This window comes from Dermacentor variabilis, chromosome 5 (genome assembly GCF_050947875.1).
Source record: "Dermacentor variabilis isolate Ectoservices chromosome 5, ASM5094787v1, whole genome shotgun sequence".
Classification (NCBI taxonomy): domain Eukaryota; kingdom Metazoa; phylum Arthropoda; class Arachnida; order Ixodida; family Ixodidae; genus Dermacentor; species Dermacentor variabilis.
Genome location: NC_134572.1, coordinates 11600191 through 11621664, shown reverse-complemented (window position 1 = coordinate 11621664; position 21474 = coordinate 11600191). Strand labels below are relative to the sequence as shown.

The 21474-nt window shown below is 45.5% G+C and overlaps 1 protein-coding gene across 3 annotated transcripts in view; it reads right to left on the bottom strand.

The window, feature by feature from the left end:
* Positions 1–8820: 8820 nt before the first annotated feature.
* Cbs (Cystathionine beta-synthase) overlaps positions 8821–21474 on the bottom strand; it is a 77930-nt gene continuing 65276 nt past the window's right edge. For all 3 annotated transcript variants that reach the window (XM_075691709.1, XM_075691711.1, XM_075691710.1), the window contains 2 exons: positions 20559–20643; positions 8821–8992 (listed from right to left, as the gene is read on the bottom strand). In XM_075691709.1, the coding sequence (XP_075547824.1) occupies positions 8856–8992; positions 20559–20643 (222 nt within the window). In that variant the 3' untranslated portion in view covers positions 8821–8855. The remainder of the gene's footprint in view (positions 8993–20558; positions 20644–21474) is intronic.

Here is a 21474-nt window from a genome sequence, read left to right as displayed (position 1 = left end):
GAATTTGGTTACGTGCTCTTCTCTGGAGCTCCAGCCTACATGTCCCGTCCTCTAATCCTCTTAGAAAGAGAAGCATTACGTCTGTGTTTAGGTCTTCCTAAATTTGTTGCAAATTCTATTCTTTATCTAGAATCCCGTGTTCCGCCACTTTCGTGCAGGTTCCGGCTTTTGACGGTGCAGACGTTCTTAATGATTTATGAATCACCGCCGCGACATCCCCAAACAATCTTTATTACACGACGTGCGTTGTTTTTCAATGTCAACTGGCCGCGACTACGTACTCCGCAAATTATATTCGTGCAAAAATTACTTGACTCTTTGGACGTGCGCATATGCGATTTACTTCCTATTCTCGACAGAGCTGTTGCAACGGATATTCAATTCAATGACATCTTTCCTAATAATCCAAATTACTTCCACACTGTATTCTAGACGGTATATTACAAGATCATCTGAAGAACCTTCAAACAAACATTGTAATTGCGATAGATGCTTCACAATGTGAAGAAAAGTCAGATGTAGGAATATTTTCCCCGATTCTTGATTGGACATTTTCTCTTCCGCTGCCACATTTCATACCGATCTTTTTTGCTGAATTCATCGCCGTGGTCTGGCATTATGCAAATTAGGACAATCAATTACTTCAGCCGTGATAGTCACTGATTCGTTATCATTGTGCTCGTCCCTTACTGCTTCTCGTGATTCTCGCGTGATGAGGACGTTTCAATCATTGGTACTTGGGTACTTGATAAGCGTGCGTTTGATTTGGGTGCCTGGCCATAAAGGTCTAATTATAAATGAAATTGCAGACTCTCTAGCTAAGGGATCGATAAGTTGCCCGAGTTTCCCTTACAGCCATTTGACTGCTCATGTTACTGCTGCTAGATTTCGCAGGAGTGACATTATGCAGGCAGTATCAGGCTCCGCAATTACCAACTCTGTGGATTACCGACATCTCCTATGGCCTTGGCACAGACATTCTTGCCGAACACGGAAAATTGAAGTGTCCGTCACGAGGCTGCGCTGCCATATACCTGCGTTGAACTTCTATCTCCACAGGTATGGTCTGGTACCCTCACTATTATGCTCATCCTGTGGCAAAGCGGAGATAATAGACCATTTCTTGTTGTCTTGTAGGCGTTTTTCTATAAGAAAACGACTACTTGAAATGTCGCTTCGCACTATTGGTCTAAATTTATCAGTGCCTGTGATCCTATATTTTGGAGCCTGCATTATTGGGTTCAGTCACCGAAATGTTTGCTTGGCAATCCAAAATTACACGGCCCATATGGGAATCAATGTACACTCTGAGCTTGTTAACGCCAATGAGTTGGCCCATGACTGTGCGCGAGGTCTTACACACCGTGGCGGTTCAGGTGGACTCACGGGCGGTGACTTAGCGCTGTACAGGGATTCGCTTCTCACCTTCCATGAAATCTTAACACATTATCAACTTGCTCGGCGGGCCTTTCCGCTACCACACCCTAAACTTAATAGACCACAATCGTCGGCGTTTCGCATGCTTCAAACGGGGTCATTTCCCTCCAGGGGCAGATTCAGTCACTTCGCGCCTAATGTAGAACCCCACTGTCCAGACTGTGGGGAGGCGTACTGCTCCTTGTCCCATATGCTCTGGCAATGCCCTGCGTTACGCAGCTCATCGCTAACCACTCTAACCGACTGGGAGGCAGCCCTTAAGAGCGGCGACCTCTCAGAGCAACTACGGGCTGTCCAGAGGGCCTGCGACAGGGCGGAGGACCACGATCTTCCGACCCCGACGTGGGTGCGGCCCGCGACGGCTACGGGGACTCCCTGAAAAGGGAGGTACCCTAACGCCGGTTCCTCAGGACCATTAATAAAGTTCTTTGTCTGTCTGTCTGTCTCTCTCCCCACCATATTTCTTGTATTTTTTATCTATTATTAATTTTTTAGGATTATTTTTTCTTTCTCTTCCCGGTTTTCTTCTGATTATTTCTTCTAAACGTTTAATTTTTAACTCCAATGCTCAAATTGTTAACTCTCTTGTTATTATTATTTTTATGCACCTAATTTAACCACCCGATTCATGGCCAATCCCCCCTGTGGGTATGTGCCACGGCCACTCAGGACAACCACAACAACTAGGGCATCCCGATCTCGCTTCGAAAATTAATGAGCTTTCCTTTGAGTTATCATAGATTGTTTCTTTCCTGATTTCGTTTTTTCCTCTTGAGTAGTTGCTCATGGTATGTTTCATTTTCATTGCCGCCAGCCAGGAGATTATCTCAGCATCTCTGACTTACCGCTTCACGTTCTTTGATGCTGTGGTGCTCACCACACAGGCTGCATACTTGCTGGCAAGCTTCCTTGTTCTTTTCCTCCACTGTGAATCAATGATACTCCTGTACAAATACCTGAAAACTATCCTGGCCTATTTACTTTCTTCCATATTCCTCAGCCGTTCTTCATAATTAATTTTACTGTGAGCTTCCCTCACTTCAAAACTAGTCCAGCCCATATGACCCTGCACAGCTTCATTTGCAGTCTTCCCGTGAGCGCCTAATGCGAGGCGTCCCACTGACCTTTGGTTGCCATCTAGTCCTGAGTGTACCCCTGTTTTCAAGCAAACAACCGCATTTCCAAATGTATTCCTGGAACCATTACACCTTTCCACATACCCCGGAGAACATCGTACCCATTGTATCCCCATAGCGCTCTGTGTTTCATTATGACCGCATTTCTCTAGAGGTGTTTCAAGGAACCGGGCTTGCCGCTTTATGGCCATTGAGATTTTCGCGCGCCGGCGCGCACAAACCTCGGCGGCTATGACCGCTATTGGTAGAAACGCTGGAAAGGGGTTTGTGTTTTGAGTTTCCGCGCAACAGAATTATGTTTTCTTGTATGTTCAAATTACAATGTGACGCTATCATGTCTGTACGTTGTGTGCATGTCGTACTTTACGATTTTTCTACATATTTTACCTTGAGAAATTGAATTAGTTCAGTAACTTCCTTGCGCTACCTGGAAGGCCTGCGTGGTACGAAAAGATTTCTGCCGACATAGCGGTAGACGCGGGGCGTCAACGCCAGATTTTCTGCGACACGTGCCCCTTAACGCTGTCGCCTTAAAATGGCGGGGAAACCTTCTCATGCCAGGAACTTCTCGCGCGACAGGCGATGCGAACGCGTCACGCCGCGCGGTTCGCTCGGTTGTGCGACAGCACGCGCGCACAGCCTCCGATCACCGACGAAATAGCGAACGAAAGCTGATCGCTTTCAAATGGAACGCCTGCTGCCGTAGCTATACGCGAGGGTTCAAGGGGCGCGCGCACTGACGCCGTAGCTGCTGCCGTTCCGATATACGGGGGGGGGGGGGGGGGGGGGAGGGGGGATCATTTTTAGGCTTTATGAAAATTTTAAAGATAGCCTGGTACAGGTACCATAGTTCTACTACTTGAGCTGCATTATTGAGAGCGCCGGACATTACTTGCACTAAAAATTGAAATACATATTCAACTAATTAAAATAATTCACTAATAAGCTTCTTAATTATGCTGCATCGCGTATTTACGAATTGTAGCCGGCAAGTTTCAGAATGATACCAGTTGGGAGATATGCGCCATCAAACTCGCCGTAATTAAGTATGCGATGTTGTTCCACTCACTTTTTCAACAAAACGCTCTTTTATGCATTGCAGCACAAAAGTAACTGGAACGCCCATGTATTTCGTCCCACAGTTTGGAAAATGATATCTCGAAACTGGTGTAATTCTGGAAATTCATTCCGAGTGAATATGTCTTACAAACTCAGGCTACTACTCTTAAATTACAATACGTGCTGTCATGTAATTATTTAAGAAGTCCGCTCTTGCTAATCGGTTGAACAAGAATTTCAATTTCTCGTGCTATAGTAATATCCGCCTCTTGGAATAATCCAGCTCAACTGCAAGAATTATGGTATCTGCCACAGGCGATTTCTAAAAAAAATCCGTAAAACGTAAATATATCACCCTGTATATACTAAATGTAATATACGTAAACTTACGTTAAAGAATGTCAGGTTGCCAAAATAAATCCGAAATCCCTCCTATACGGCTTCCCAGTTTACAGCGTCTGCATTGGCTTCTGCATGACGTTAAGAAAAAAAAAAAACTCTGTGGTATTTAAAACCCCGATTGCATGATTATGAGGCACGCTGTAGTGAGGGACTCCGGATTAATTCTGGCAGCCTTGGGTTCGTCAACGCGCCCGCAATGCGCGGTACATGAGCGTCTCTGTATTTCGCCATCATCGAAATGCGACCGCCACGGCTGGGATTGAACTGGCGATTTCGAGCTCGCAACACCTTAGCCACTAAGCTACCGCGGTGGTGCGAAGTTCGACCGCATGAACGAATTAAAATCAATCCGTGGCTCAACCTCCACTGCCAAGCCACCAGTAATAACACACGCGCACACACATGAGGAAAGATCTACATCATTACGCGTCCATATTGAATGAATTTGAATGAATGAATGAATGAATGAATGAATGAATGAATGAATGAATGAATGAATGAATGAATGAATACTGGGGTTTTACGTGCCAAAACCACGACTTGATAATAAGGAACACCGTAGTGGGGGAATCCGGATTAATTATTACCACCAGGTCTTTAAGACGAAGCTTTAGCTCTGACCCAACTCCGACGCGGCCTATTCAAATACATGTACAACGCAAAAACGTTTTTCTGAGATAACCCCTGGACAGATTTTAATGAAATTTGTTGCATTTGAAAGAGAAAATGGTAGTGACTGTTGGAAGCGGAATATTGATATCGAGCCTGACTTTCCTTAAAAAGATTTTCAAATATTCGACAGTTTAAAAAAAATAGAAGCAAGAAGTTTACAAATTAATGGCTTTGCATCAAGAACAGATATCGCGGTTCTGTAAACGGCATACATTAGATCATTCAAAGCCGACAAATTTGATATGTCATTTTACATCTTACGTGAATTTGTTACGTTGTTTACAAGGGTTCTGCAAAATCTGTATTTACATATTAATAAATTTTTTGAGATTCATGTGTAACATACCAATTTTGTCCGCTTTAGATGTACTATTAGATGCAATTCACAGAATTGTGATATCACTTTTCATTACTGAGTTCCAGAGTTGCAAACTTGATAGCTTCGTTTTTTGAGAATTTTCCATTTTTGTCACATTTTAATAAAAAATTGGCGTAAATAAAAAATCCGAAACAAACAGTCACTAGATTTAAGTTTTTCTTTTAAATGTAATAAACCTCGTCAAATTTGGTGCAGTGGTTGCCGAGAAAAACGAACTCTCCTTTTACATGTATTTAGATAGGAGCACCCGAGCTAAAGCTTCCTCTTAACGTGCCCCCCACTGCACGGGGTTTTCGCTTTTAGCTCCAATCTAAATGCTGCCGCTGGAGCCGGGATTTAATCCCGCCACCTCGTGCTTAGCAGCGCAACACAATAGCCGCTAAGCGACCGCGGCAGGTCATATTGCATGACAAGAGTTGCACGTGTTTTTTTTTTTACGTGCTACACTATGTGCACATAGAAGGCGACATTAGCGTTCCGCGCTACCATCGTGAGGGACAGACGTGCGTCCGAACGCAGGACTCGGCAGCGCATGGGGCGCGGCGCTCTTTATTCAGGGTCACGGATTTTACAGGGAACAATGCCTATTAAAGTTTTCGCGCTTGTCGTTTGCGTTCCGCCACTAGCCAGATCGACGCTCTGCCCACGTTATCAACGGTGTCAGCCGCCTGGGAACGGTGGATGATTAGAGTATCATAGAATTGAATGGAAGCATTGCTTCAATATCGCGGCCCAGGTGTTACTGAGTTTGCTGTTGCTCCGATAATATGGCCCCGCAAACGCAACCTTGCTACCTTGGCAATACCTTGGCATGCTTCATGCCTGAATGCTGACGCGGCAGATGACGACAAGGTTTTGATGAGCGAAAGCTGGCAGCAAATATGCGAGAAGAAGACGCTGCAAACTATGTCGGCCGTTCGTTTCACCTGCCCTCGCAGTCCCCGTCAAAAATTGGCTGCCTCCTACAAGCGCTGCAAATTCCTGTCTATAGACCTCGCGCGCTGCTATTTCGAGGCGGCCATACATCGTCATTCCGGAGATGCACGGAATATTTAAGTCTCACCGGTCACCCTTGGCCAGTATGAACGCAGCGATAAGCACGGGGCGTCGCAAGGACGACGCTAAGTCGCGATAAAAGAAAAATAGCACTGCTTACTGTTGTGTGTGCAGTTGCCACGACAGTTATAAGCACACTGTCGTCATACTACAAAAAAGAAATGTAAGGGTTTCCTTGGAGGGCAATGTTGCAAGAGACACGTTCGCAACCACTCACATAGGCCTGCAAATTAAGCGTGCTCGGACATAATTCCAAACAAAGCCAATGCCGGAGCATGTTTGCACAATCCTTGCCAGCCCACTTTAGATGTGCATCTGACGTCAACGTTTCTGGAGGGTGAAAGAAGACTTTTTGCAAAGAGTTAGACGATCAAGTGATCCTAAATAAACTAAGTAAACTTACCTATGAGAGCAGGTTGTAATCGATGCTCTCAATTGAGCAGTGCATCGTCACACGCTCTCGGAGGGGCCATCCGTACTCATAAATTCTTCCGTCACACGTGACTTCCAGCGCAGAGGTCATTGCCACGCCGCAGACTGGTTTCATAGAAGCAATCTTCAATGTTCGTTATTTTGCGAAATCCGCTAAATAATAGCATGCTCGCTCCACGTTGCCATGTAATACGAGCACATCGATTCTGCAGAGACGCCACGAGTGCGAGGTTCAACACCAGAGGATAGTGTTAGTACTAGTTGCTGCAGAGCACTGACGCCACCTAGCGCTCGAGGTCTATGGGTGAGTGACGCAGACACTGCGGTGCTGGTGCAGCCGAATACGAAACGGCAAATTTTCTGCACGGCCACTCATCGGCTGAGGCCACAGGTGCAATTGGCGCATTGACTACCGTATTGAAGTGACTGCCTCACAGCCGGAACTGTCCGCGTAGGCACTGCTTTCATAGCGGCGCTCAGCAGTAGGTCAGCATGTCGAATTTCAGAGAAGGAACGCTTGAGAAAAAAAAATTTGGAGGACGCTTAAGCTTCGCCTTTAAGAGCGGAACGCGACAGCCATTCAAAGACCCTTCATTGCTTTTCATGCTTCCCGGCAACTGCAGCTTGTGTAACGATAACGTTTACCGGCAGACGCTGGCGGCGAACGCTCTGCACGAAGGCGGGCTTTTTGGTAGAAACGCGGCCTGTTGCGCGGGTCCGGTTATTGTTTCGCATTTTTAATATTTCAGTCTGAGAAGAGCTAACATAAATGATATGCACTGTCGGTGTTTATTTTTTTAATTACATTTATTTGCGGGCGCCGTTCTCAAAATTCCGAGGAATAACTTTCTAAAGAATGGGAGACAAGGTGTGAGCAACTTTAGTGGTAGAAGAGTGATTGGTTATACGTGGTTCGGAAATGGATTCGCCATCCGTCCATGTCCAACGCTGGACGCCAACGCCGCATTTTCTGCGCCCTTAATGCTATCGCGTTAAAAGCACATACCTTACAAGTACGCGGTGGGGCGGGCGACCAGATACTAGAGGCTACCTGTGCGTATTCTTCGCAATGATGGCCGAAAAACCAACGGGTTCCCTACAGTCTTCTAAGAATAAAGTGATATTTTCAGTGCGAGGCTAGCGAGTCCATAAAACTCTCCGACTTGTCATTGCGCCACGCAAAAAAAAAAAAAAAAAAAAACGTGCAAGTATGGAGTATGGCGAAAAGTACGTGTGCCGTCTTTAGTGTTGTCCGATGTATGCAAGGGCGTTCGTCAGAATAGTCAAATTTCATTCCCTGAAGGCAGTGCATACACTTTCTGATTATGAGGACAGTGCCCGCTGCGTACGTCATGACGTATGTGACGGGCACTATCGTGATAATCCAAAGTATATGCTACTTATTCTAAGTGGCATTGACAGTTTTTGGTTGGGGTTGTATCACTGCCGCATGAACAAATCTGGGGAAATATATTTACAAATCATACTATGTCGAAGCCTGACTAAAGGACGTAGCTACTATGATCCAACCACTGATATCTCGCCTGTTATCAAGTTGTTAAGATAATTTTCGTGTGATACAATGACAACTACATCTACCTGAAGTATAGGAAGCCCTACGTTAAACAGGGTTGATATTTTGAGCTTTCGTTAAACACACTCGCACGATGCCTCAGTGCTGTGCTACATTAAAACATTCGAGGGTTCTTAAGGACTCTTGCGCTTCTTTTTCTGCGTATAAACGATCCTCGAAGAGCGGAAGCAAGTGCCATACTTGTTCAACCATCACACACAAACATCTTGGCAGCTATCGGTTAAGTCCCTAGCTGCTTTATGTCACATGCTTGCGGCACCCTTAGCTCAGACCGACGGTAATTAGAAGACCGCCACTATAGCCATCAGCCGTATTCGTCCTCTTTATACCAGACCCCTTGACTAGGTGCTGGTATACTGCCCTGTTAACGCTCGCTGAATGGTTCTACTCCTTTGGTTCATTTCAGATGCAGCTAAAAATTGTCCTTGCTAGTAAGGGCCTAAAGAAACCAGTAAATTTAGAGTACAGTATGAAAAGTTATATTCACACCCAATCCAATCACACTGGCTTTTTTATATACGTATACTGGTGGAAGATCATGCATGATGTTAATTTGATTTAGAAGCGTGAATCTAAACTTAGCGAGCAGATTACGTATACAATAGAGAAAGAAAATTGGTGTCGGGTGAGCGGAGAATTTACGAATGCTGAAGGCAAGGGGACGCTAACTTTATTCGAAGTGACTGCTTTATTCCGTCGTCCTGTTGTCACCGTTGATGCTGTTGTCGGCCTTCGGTTTGGATCCTTTGGTGATGAACCGCAGAAGATCTATGTTGGTAACAATGCCAATGACAACCTCCTTCGTAGTTGACGCATCTGTAGCCACTGAAACAAGGAGAAAACGCCTGATATAAGACATTTTGTTTTTCCTGCTTTTTGCGTTGAGTAAATCGGACTTTTCTCGACGTTCGGATTGCTCGAGACCGCAATCAACCTGTTTTGAAAGGCGAACTGGGTGACGGCGCCGACAAAGCCGCAAAAGGGGTTACGCATTGCTTTCATCGCTCAGTATAACTCTTGGCGCGTTAGAACAAGCAAGAGCGCGTAATACACATCACGGGATTCCCTTGTTGAACACAAAATCACGGCTTGGATTGCCAGTCACGGCATCCGATCCCCCTTGATGGCGGCAGTACGCAAGGAATGCTCGTGTATTGGGTGCATGTGGAAAAGAGGAATCCGGAGCTGTATACTGCGGCGTCCGTCAAAGCCTACTGTGTAGCGTCGGGTCGTTAAACTGAATTCGACTACATGAACAGTAAGTAGCTTACCGCCTACGCTATTTCTAAGTAATCGATTAGTAACAGGTGCCAAGTCAATGGTCCGTCGAAAGAAGCGAAGAAAAATAATCTGACGTTCTGTTTTCTGTTAAAATCATTGACAATATATACAGTGGCATAGCTTGGTCGTATGGCACCCGGGGCCCATGGGTCTTCTGCCACCCACCTCCCCTAGCGCCCCCCCCCCCCCGGGCGGTGTAGTCAGGAAGGCGAGTATACCGAAAATTTACGGGGAGTAGGGGGGAGTTTACGTTTCAGCACCGGCACAGCCGCCTACAGACCCTACACAGGGGAAGGGGTTTACGGAAAGAAAAGAAAGGAGAGCGAGGGAAGAAGTTACTATCAGTGTGAATACGTGCGATTGTGTATAACTTCCCGCCTATAACCTGTCACTGAGGCCAGTCAGTTTCATGAAATGTAGCAGTGCCATGCGTCCCTTTGTAAGCCTGCGACGCGTGGGGCCATGGTCCGAGAATCTTAGTCTCTGAAAATGGTTTGCTATCTAATCGGTTTAACCCCGTCCGAAGAACGTCGCGTGCGATCTCATAGAGAACAAAAACGCAACACGTGCGCGATCGTCTTCACATTTGAACGAGCCACATATCGGTGTGTCGGTCATTCCAGTAAGGAATGAGTAGGCTTTCGTAAAAGCCTCCCCTAACCACGGGCGGCACAGTAAAGTTGCATCACGGCGGGAGAAGTTCGATGGAATCGGCAGCTTCAGTGTAGGATCCAGCCGGTGGAGACGGCAGTTGGAGGAAATCTGGCTGTTCCACAAAGTTTCAGTCTCGGTTTGGGCAAGTAAACGACTCTTCGCAGCGTCTGTCCTTTATAAGGGTATAGGAAGTTTCAGGGCTTCTTTATGGACTGACGGGGTGGAATCATCAGCAAGGTCATTTCCGATGATGCCAAAGTGCCCCGGAAGTCATTGGAAGATGTCATGTCCGTTTATGAGGGCTTGATTGAGAAACTCTCTGGTCTCAGACACCAGTTGTTCATGGGTCTTGCATCGTAACACTGACTGCAGACTCTGAAGAGCTGCCTTGGAGTTACAAAAAAAAAAAGCCCACTTTCGAAGTTTTACTTGTGCGGTGCAATTAACAGCAGCATGTGGAGCGGCAAGTTTTGTTGCCGCAGAGGGCGTTATACGGGACACTTAGAACGTAATTTTGACTTGTAAGGCCGGGAAGATAACAGCGCCTGTGGAGCTGGCGACTAAGACACATCCATCGGTGTAAATGTGCGTTCTTTGTTCGCATGCCTCTTTCAGTAATGGCAGTGTGAACTGACGTAGAGTCACTGTTGTACTACGGGTCTTATTCGTAGTTCCCGGAATCGTGAGGCGTACTTGTGGCTGTCGTAGGCACCAGAGGGGTAACAGTGGTCTTGCTGCTGGTGTAGAGCCCGACGGAAGGTAGCCTTGATGTGTCGCAACAAGTTTGGAAAATGTGGTTTGAGGTCCTTGTGCGGGCAAAGCAGCAATATAGTGACTAGGTACGCGACACAGATGCCGAATATGTGCTCTAAGGCTGTCAATCGTTATATATGTTGGAACCAAGTAGTCTCTAGCAATCATTATTGTTATGCGAGTCAAGGCTCATCGTGGTAGTCCAAGACATGTCCGTAGAGCCTGGCCTTGCAAACTTTCAAGGGTACGAATGTTTGTTTTACATGTGTTCGCCAAAACCGGCAAGGTGTACCGTAAAAACACCAGAAACAGTGCTCCATACAGCTGCATCATGGACAGTACCGACGTGCCCCAGGTTTTGCCGCACAGGAATCTCATTACGTGTAGAATCGAAATTAGTATCCGCTTCAGGTAGATGCAGTTGGCACTGCATGAAAGGTCCCTGTCAATAATCACACCTAAGGAGCGGTGAGACTTCTGGTATTTGATACCCTGGCCATTGAGAGAAACAGGGTACGGTGCCATTGGTTTGCACGTAAACGCGATTAACGCGCTTTTTTCGATGCACAAACTAAGGCTTTGTTTGTGGAGATACGAACAGGTTAGCGTGGCTGCCCGCTAAATTCTTGCGCGCACTTGAAGACGAGTCACTGCAGAAGGCCAAAGACAAATATCATCAGCGTACATTCATAGGTGAATAGTCTTGGGTAATATTTCAACAAGGCCATCCATGGTTAGGTTAAAGAGAATAGCGCTCAATACCCTGTCCTGTAGGATGCCCTCGTGACAACAACAAAATGACAAAGAGGCTGTTAGCTATGACTAGGAGACAGTGTTCTTATTCAACACCGCGAAACTGGTACAAAACTAATACGAACGATACAAAACTGATAAATGGAACACTGTTTACATACTCACGACACACAAACCATGGTGTGACATGAGCGCACCACACAAACGCACCGCACATGAAACGTTCCGCTAAGGCGAGCAGTTTGGCAACCACTTGGCAACTTAAAATTTTCCGCCCGCACATTCGTGCAATTATTACGTAGGATGTTGATAAAGCTGCAGCCGACAATTCTGCGGCACTACACATCTGATACATAAGCTCGTGCTGCTGGTTACCGGAGCATTACCAGACTGGTTACCACCAGTCAAGCCAGCAGTGTCATATATCTGAAGATATATGACACCGGCGCTACGCCACTGAATATATAGCTTGCTGCGCCTCATAACACAAAGCTGACGGGAGGAAACCCACGTGTGATACGCGTGACACGTGTTTCGTATTGAAATGACAGTTATTTGAGTTGGCTTTCGTCGTTAAGAACGAAGGTGCTCAAAGTTCAGAAAGTTAGTGGTTCGAGAACGTGACCCGCGAAACGTTCCAAAGGGACGAGAAATATCAACTACAAACTACTATAGCTAAATATTGATTCAATTGTTAAAGTAATCTCTCTAGTATGAAGGTTTCTTGCAAAGGTACACGTTCTGGCAATTACTGCACATCGCATCGATCATTTTCATTTACACGCAACTGGGCCTTTTGGCGGTATACGAAACACCCGCTGAGGTCAATCAGTGGCGATGGCGACCTGCGGCTGAGCAGAAAAAAACGCATTCGATTCGATGGCCGTATTCCAACGGGGATTCGACGCAAAATCGCAGAGTAACAGCGCTTTAGTTGCAAGTTACAGAACATCAAGTGAGGAAACATAATCCGAAGTCCCCAGCTACGGCACATCTGATAGCCTATGTGCTTTTCTTGCACGTTCATCCAGAACGTTCATCCATGTATGCCGTGGGAAGCCAGTATCGTAAGAAAGCGATTTTAGTTCTGTCATCGAAGTGTGCAGCCGACACTCTGTGCGGTTCCACATAGCACAGCTTTATTGATGGCCTTTAGCGCCCCAATGCAGCACACGGATTAGAAAAGACGCCGTTATGGAGGGCCCTGAATTAATATTTCTGCGCCCACAGCTTGATAACGTTCTCGCAAAGCTCATATAAGCTTGAGCGTTTCTTGCGCGCTGACTGCATCGGCATGCGGCCGCCGCGGCCTGCAGGAGTCGAACACGTGACCTCGCACTCAGCTGTTGAACGCTGTAATCACCGCGGCGGGTGGCTGTGTGTCTTGCTTGGCAGGCATAGTAAAAAGAGCTATCAACCACTATTATAATATTACTTTAACCAAACCCCTTCCCCCACCCTTTGCTGCCGCTCAAAGATACAGATTCTATCCGAGGATTGAAACGTTATTTGCAACGGTGGCGTTCCACTGTGACTGAGTTAAAGTAGCAGTTTTTTTTTCTGTAATCTCGAATTCTTCTGAGAAACTAGTAGTTCACCACTCACAAGAACTGCGGCCCCGCGCTATAAGAAAAAAAACGCCTGTTTCGATAAATAGCTTAGAGATGATATAGTAATAGGGGTTACGCCATGGTCTCTCGTTCGTCACTCACTTGGCCGTGGCAACCACGGAGGAGTAAAATGGCGCTGAGACGACAACCGTGCAGAATCGCTGGTTCTCTGGCTTTCTGAAATCGCGCTCAAAAGGAGAATGCCGTCGTGGTCATTGCGAGTAACGAAAGGAGATAACATTGACACGCGTTGGAATGCTTCAGCGGGATTTCGAAGTAAACGTACATTGCCAGAATATCGGTGGAAGACATCGCTTCCTGGGCGATCGCCTTCAAAGGTGTCGAGGTACCGTGTGTTCGACTGCTTCTTTAAATATGCTGCCCCCCCCCCCCCCCCCACACACACGTGCGTATATTTATCTTCTCCAAACACAACGCTGAACCTGCTATATGGGGCACAACACCCGAGTAACATTTCTTCCCTCTCTGAGGTGTATGTAGTTCATCAAGTTGTCACAGATATTGTAATAATCAAGATGTTCCTGTGGATGTGCAAAGGCAGGAGCTGTAGTTGCACGACATCATGCAAGTAAAGTGGTTTCGTTCAGCGGTCTCCACTATGCACGAAACACACGGAACATGGGGACTAAATGTCGCATGTCCCGCCGCTCGTTTCTGAGACAAGAAATTAAACACGCGTATAGCTGCGGTGAGGGCATTATGACAAGTTTTTAAAATAAATGTGCACGCACACTTTTTTCTTCTTATTGTGAATAGCACGAAAGCGTCGGAGCTCAGAACCGTGGTGTCCTGCCTTGCTCAGATCCCAATATTTCAGTACGGATATCGGCTGAACATGCAGTGACAGTATTCGTAGTCATGGAGTTGTGATTGTGCGCATTGCATTGTAAAAGATCGCTTCATAAGCACCCGTCATGCCTTTAAATATTAATACATTTTGCCTGCTACGCGGTCTTCAGCTGCTTTAGTTATTGCTGACTCAGCGTCCCCTTAGAAAACCTGACTTTTCATGGTTGTATTGAGTTACACATAACATAGGGTTGTTTATATTCTACTTAAAATGCCGTTATCTGCTTGGAATCATTCAAAATTTACTGAATATCCGCTAAGATTGTCCATATTCCGCTATAAATGCCAGTAGCTGCTAAATGTCGTACAATATCCCCACAAAGTCTGCTGCCCTCTAGAACTGCGTTTTCACCGCTAGGCGAGTCTAAAGTCTGCTATATCAAACAGTCTGCTTCTACAGCCACCAAGTGTCTACGCGCGTCGAGGAAGCTTGCGTGCCATGGTGGCCAAGCTTGTCCGACCTATGTCTGCGGGTGCTAGAGGACACCAAGCGGTCAAGGCGTAGGTGACGTCACAAGGAGTCAGCGCCCTGTATAGGTCAGCGCAAGGGCACGAGCGCTTCCATGTTCTTCACAGCGAAGACGCACAAGGATTAGGTACCTTTTCACGTCATCGTGTGAAAAGACGTAGACACTTCGCAGCGCATTGTATGAAGGTCCGGGTAATGTTCGCTTTCCGTCATTCATGCGGACAATCCCCGTCTCATCAGAAAGCCCCAAATAACTTATTTTTTTCGAATGAGTTTCCACCAAAAGTTTGTTGCTCTTTCGTCGACGTTAGATACTCTTATTATTCATTACTGCACAAACTGGTTTGCGCAGAGGTGAACCAGTGTACCGACGACTTCAGGTGCGGACAGTTTCATAAATTCTGTGCCAATTCCACTCAATCTTTCTAGAAATTTGCATCTTCTTCTTTCAGTGAATTTTCCTAGTACACTATGGTCAATTTTTAGACAAAGATATGAAGTATTCATTGACTGACTTTTAGCTCCTAGCCTTAGCGACATGCTCTCAGCCTGCTTTGACAAATGATTTTCAGATAACCAGCAATAAACAGACACTGCCGAAATTTTTCACATATATGTATATTCTTCTGAAAGTTTTTATATGAATGCAACAAACGTGACACTCAGCTCGGATGTGTACAGATAAGTGACAGGTTTAATTGTCGCACAAGACATGTACAACTAAACACCACGTTTCGCACTGAGAACGAACTAAGGTTTTGAAACATAGAAGTTTCATATTACTGATATTCAGGCGTGCAAACATAGACAGAAGTAGAACAAAAAGGACAGCTCAAACACCGACTAGCAACCGAAGGGTTGCAAAATGGCGGAAAAAAAAAGATACTCTACGCATGTTCAAGGGAAGGCAGTGCCAAACCGCAAATCATGGACACTTGCGGTCACGCGTTCGGTTCTCTTTAGAATTTTAGAATACTTGGAGAAATAGTTGAGCAAACGTTTCCGTGATCTCAGGCAGTATTGTCAACAAACATGGCAGTCCAGCAAAGTTAAAGTAATGTCTATAAAATGGGTGCTTTTTATTTTGAGGCAACTATTTAGTGTACCTTAACGCCTCCAATCCCCCCCCCCCCCCTATTTTCCTTGGAATTCTTCAGTCGCAAAGCTAGAATAAAACAAATACTACTACCTTTTCCCTAAGCATTCTACAGTTGTGAAATATGGTACGCCATGTCATGTATTCAGCCTGCTCTAACCAAGTCGTGCGTGCATAATATAAGCAATCGCTTCGCACTGTGCGCCGAAACTTCGAATCATAGCTGCGTATATACTACGAATGGCGTAACAATGGCTGCTGGCAGACATAAAATGGCGAGAACCAATAAAAATAGAAACTTCGTTGTTGCCGGCACCACTGTCATTCCTTACAGCGTGTCACATCACATAAAATAAAGGTAGCGGAGAAGGCCTGCAAAATAGCTTTTTTCGGCAAAAGACATTCTCCAATGTGTGGCACAATGTTATCACAGATGATAGCAGCCAACGCAAATATAATAATACACACACAAAAGAATTTGTTGACTGCTGCCACAACCTCCCCACTTTTTTTGATTTTGTGGTCGTTGAACGACCACTTCAGCGAACGTGCCAATGTGATGAAAGGGAGGGAGTGTAGTTAAGCCACCCACGACCGCATTGCTCGCGATGTGGTTGTGCGGCACTGTTTTCAGTGCATGATGCTAATCCGCCACTAAGACTAGTGTGCACGTGAAATATGCTGCGCCTTTTGCTTTGACAGGAAAAGTGACGTGCCCGAGTGCGCCGTCAGCGTCGCTACACGCCAATGAAACGTCGTCTCTTTCGAGTGTATATATGATCGGCGCCCTCTTCTTGTATCTCATTCGCCTGTTTCGTCGTGTCTTCTCCCCATTTTCGGCACCATTATCCTTACGCATTTCCTTGTGCGCATTAAAATTTGCTTGCAAATCGGCGCTTTTTCCGCTCCTTCCATATGTCCTGTGCCATGCAATTCTACTTCATTTAGCACCCGCATGTATACAAACCTGCCAAAGTTAGCCCTCTCTTGAAGCGCGCATATTGTGATTTTTGTATAAAACAATTTTTTTTGCCATATTTTTCGTACAAATCGAGTTGACGCGAGCTGTAGAAGATACGTGCCTAGCTTACGTTTCCTCGAAATCGATCAATCAACGCACGATTATACGCCTTCTGTGCTTTCGTCTACTCAACCAGAAAACAGCCAGCGCAGTTTGCAATGACCGCGTCTGCGAGCATGCACGCAGTGAGCATTTCTTTCTCTCCTTCTTATCTTCATTTTTACCTTTTCCGCGCGCAGGGAACTGACTTAACCTCCCTGCCTCTCCCTTGCCAGCTTACACATGGTGCGAAAATATTCGCAGTGGTGTAACACTGCGAGCGCCACGCCAGAGGTTTCTGTGACAATTGAAGGCATACTAGATATCGTTATAATATAATAAAGATAAGAATATTATTATTATTATTATTATTATTATTATTATTATTATTATTATTATTATTATTATTATTATTATTATTATTATTATACTATATATAATACTAAATAGATATTATATATTATAATAGATATAAGACCGCACTGGTGGCGTAGAGGTAGAAAATCCGCCTCGCGTGCAAGAGGACCGTGGTTCGAATCTCGGTGCCGCGCAATTTTCCACCGGATTAAAAAAAAATCCGCGTGTTGATAAAATTTCACAAACAGGCCTGGAGTGTGGCCTGATCGCGGTGACCAGAACCGATAACGCACATCCTAACCAGAGCACGATTGGCCACCCTGGTGCAGTACTTGGCCACAACCTCCCATATGAACACAACAATCAAACCCCGGCCCTCAGTCCCCAGCAGCTGCGAAGCAACTGACCACGACGGCGGTCAGACCTGTGACGCAGCAGAGGGTGCTAAGAATCCCTGGTTCCGGACAGGCCGCCATTGGAATCTGAACCTGGCAACATTTAACGCTAGAACGTTATCTAGTGAGGCAAGTCTAGCAGTGCTATTGGAGGAATCAGAGGGCAGTAAATGGGATATAATAGGTCTCAGTGAAGTTAGGAGGACGAAAGGAGTACATACAGTGCTGAAAAGCGGGCACGTCCTGTGCTACCGGGGCTTAGCGGAGAGACGAGCACTAGAAGTCGGATTCCTGATTAATAAGGATATAGCAGGTTACATACAGGAACTCTATAGCATTAACGAGAGGGTGGCAGTTCTTGCTGTGAAACTTAATAGGATGTACAAAAAGAAGGTCGTACAGGTCTGCGCCTTTACATCCAGTCATGATGACCAGAAAGTCGAAAGCTTCTATGAAGACGTGCAATCAGCGATGGGTAAAGTCAAAACAAAATACACTATAGTGATGGGCGACTTCAATGCCAGGATAGGAAAGAAGCATACTGGATACAAGTCAGTGGGGGAATATGGCATAGGCTCTACGAATAGCAGGGGAGAGCTATTAGTAGAGTTTGCAGAACATAATAATATGCGGACAATGAATACCTTCTTCCGCAAGCGGGATAGCCGAAAGTGGACGTGGAGGAACCCGAATGGCGAGACTAGAAATTAAATAGACTTTATACTCTGCGCTAACCCTGGCATCATACAAGATGTGGACGTGCTCGGCAAGGTGCGCTGCAGTGACCATGGGATGGTAAGATTTCGAATTAGCCTAGACTTGAGGAGGAAACTGAAGAAACTGGTACATAAGAAACCGATCAATGAGTTATCGGTAAGAGGGAAAATAGAGGAATTCCGCATCAAGCTACAGAACAGGTATTCGGCCTTAACTCGTGAAGAGGACCTTAGTGTTGAAGATATGGACAACAATCTTATGGGCATCATTAAGGAATGTGCAATAGAAGTCAGTGGTAACTCCGTCAGACAGGATGCCAGTAAGCTATGGCAGGAGACGAAAGATCTGATCAACAAACGCCAATGTATGAAAGCCTCTAACCCTACAGCTAGAATAGAACTGGCAGAACTTTCCAAGTTAATCAACAAGCGTAAGACAGCTGACATAAGGACGTATAATATGGATAGAATTGAACAGGCTCTCAGGAACGGAGGAAGCCTAAAAACAGTGAAGAAGAAACTAGGAATAGGCAAGAATCAGATGTGTGCGTTAAGAGACAAAGCCGGCAATATCGTTACTAATATGGATGAGATAGTTCAAGTGGCTGAGGAGTTCTATAGAGATTTATACAGTACCAGTGGCACCCACGACGATAATGGAAGAGAGAATAGTCTACAGAAATTTGAAATCCCACAAGTAACGCCGGAAGAAGTAAAGAAAGCCTTGGGAGCTATGCAAAGGGGGAAGGCAGGTGGGGAGGATCAGGTAACAGCAGATTTATTGAAGGATGGTGGGAAGATTGTTCTAGAAAAACTGGCCACCAATGCCTCATGACTTCGAGCGTACCGGAATCTTGGAAGAACGCTAACATAATCCTAATCCATAAGAAAGGGGACGCCAAAGAATTGAAAAATTATAGACCGATCAGCTTAGTGTCCGTTGCCTACAAAGTATTTACTAAGGTGATCGCAAATATAATCAGGAACACCTTAGACTTCTGTCAACCAAAGGACCAGGCAGGATTCCGTAAAGGTTACTCAACAATAGACCATATTCATACTATCAATCAGGTTATAGAGAAATGTGCGGAATATAACCAACCCTTATATATAGCTTTCATTGATTAGGAGAAAGCGTTTGGATTCAGTCGAAACCTCAGCAGTCATGCAGGCATTACGGAATCAGGGTGCAGATGAGCCGCATGTAAAGATACTGAAAGACATCTATTGCGGCTCCACAGCTACCGTAGTCCTCCATAAAGAAAGCAACAAAATCCCAATAAAGAAAGGCGTCAGGCAGTGAGATACGATCTCTCCAATGCTATTCACTGCGCGTTTACAGGAGGTATTCAGAGACCTGGAGTGAGAAGAATTGAGGATAAAAGTGAATGGAGGATACCTTAGTAACTTGCGACTCGCTGATTATATTGCTTTGGCTAGTAACTCAGGGGACCAATTTCAATGCATGCTCACTGACCTGGAGAGGCAAAGCAGAAGGGTGGGTCTAACAATCAATCTGCAGAAAACTAAAGTAATGTTTAATAGTTTCGGAAAAGAACAGCAGTTTACGATAGGTAGCGAGGCACTGGAAGTGGTAAGGGAATACATCTACTTAGGGCAGGTAGTGAGGGCGGATCCGGATCATGAGACGGAAATAATCAGAGGAATAAGAATGGTCTGGGGGTGCGTTTGGCAGGCATTCTCAGATCATGAACAGCAGCTTGCCATTATCCCTCAAGAGAAAAGTGTATGACAGCTGTGTCTTACCAGTACTCACGTACGGGGCAGAAACTTGGAGGCTTACGAATAGGGTTCTACTTAAATTGAGGACGATGCAACGAGCTATGGAAAGAAGAATGATAGGTGTAACGTTAAGGGATAAGAAAAGAGCAGATTGGGTGAGGGCACAAATGCGAGTTAATGACATCTTAGTTGAAATCAAGAAAAAGAAATGGGGGCCTGTGCAGGACTTGTAATGAGGAGGGAAGATAATCGATGGTCATTAACGGTTACGGACTGGACTCCAAGGGAAGGGAAGCGTAGGAGGGGGCGGCAGAAAGTTAGGTGGGCGGATGAGATTAAGAAGTTTGCAGGGAAAACATGGCCACAATTAGTACATGACCTGGGTAGTTGGAGAAATATGGGAGAGGCATTTGCCCTGCAGTGGGCGTAACTAGGCTGTTGTTGTTGTTGTTGTTGTTGATGATTATGATGATGATGATGATGATGATGTATCGTTATGTCAGTATACTGCCAAGAACACACTACAGTGCCACACTGTGGAAAACAACGGCAGGTAACCGTTCAAGATGCCCATGCAGGGACTTTCAGGCCTAGTGTCTCGCACCCTTCGAAGATACAACGAGTACTGAGTCACCTTGCACTTGCTCCGCGACGACCAGGGCGAAGTGGCCGTGTTCGAGCATCGTGGACAGCACTCCCAGCGTTGTGTCCAGGGTTACCTGGAAGGCGTCCTTATGTTTTAGCCACTACCTAAGCATATCTTCTAAGATACCAGTAAATCCTAAGATACCAGTAGACAGTTCTAATAGAGGCAGCACGCGAATGCTAAGTAATGAATACTGATGTGACGGCGAATGCACTTGCGCCAAAGAAAAAAAAAATCGGAAGACTGTCTACAAGATATACGTACAGCGCAGTATATATGGTCAGCTAGCAGCTAATACAGTGTACTCTTCCTCCCCGCTAACATCATCCTGCACCGCAAGGAACTACAGCACCGTGGTCCCGCTCTTGCGCAAACGCACTGTAGCACTGTGTCGACATAATTTTGAAATGCAAGTCTCAGTATTGGCTATAACGCACTTGCACATCTTTGTAAGTAAATGGCAAACGACGATGTTCACTGCACACATCAGTTTTGATGCACCCATTTAGACTAAACTATGACAAGTGCGGCAAGTTGGGTTGGTTAGTAAAGTTGCAAGGTAAAGCGCGTGGTATTTTTGAGCGCTGTTTTACAAAATTATCCCAACGCAAGTTACGTCTACCATTTCTTTGTACTCGTCTTTTTTTTAGAGCTGTTTCACAATCACCATGCAAATTTATCAACCCGCCTAACTTGCCACAATTGTCAGCTTAATGCCTAGTATAAAAATACGCGTGTTACGTCTGCCTTTTCTTTTTCCTATAGCCTTTCTTGAGCGCTGTTTTACCATCACCATCTACACTATGACATCCAACAAGAAAAATTAATCACAATTGCTTTGACAAAGTCAGCATAAACTACGGAATCAACCTGATGTGTCTCTCACTTAACTGTATGCTAAAGG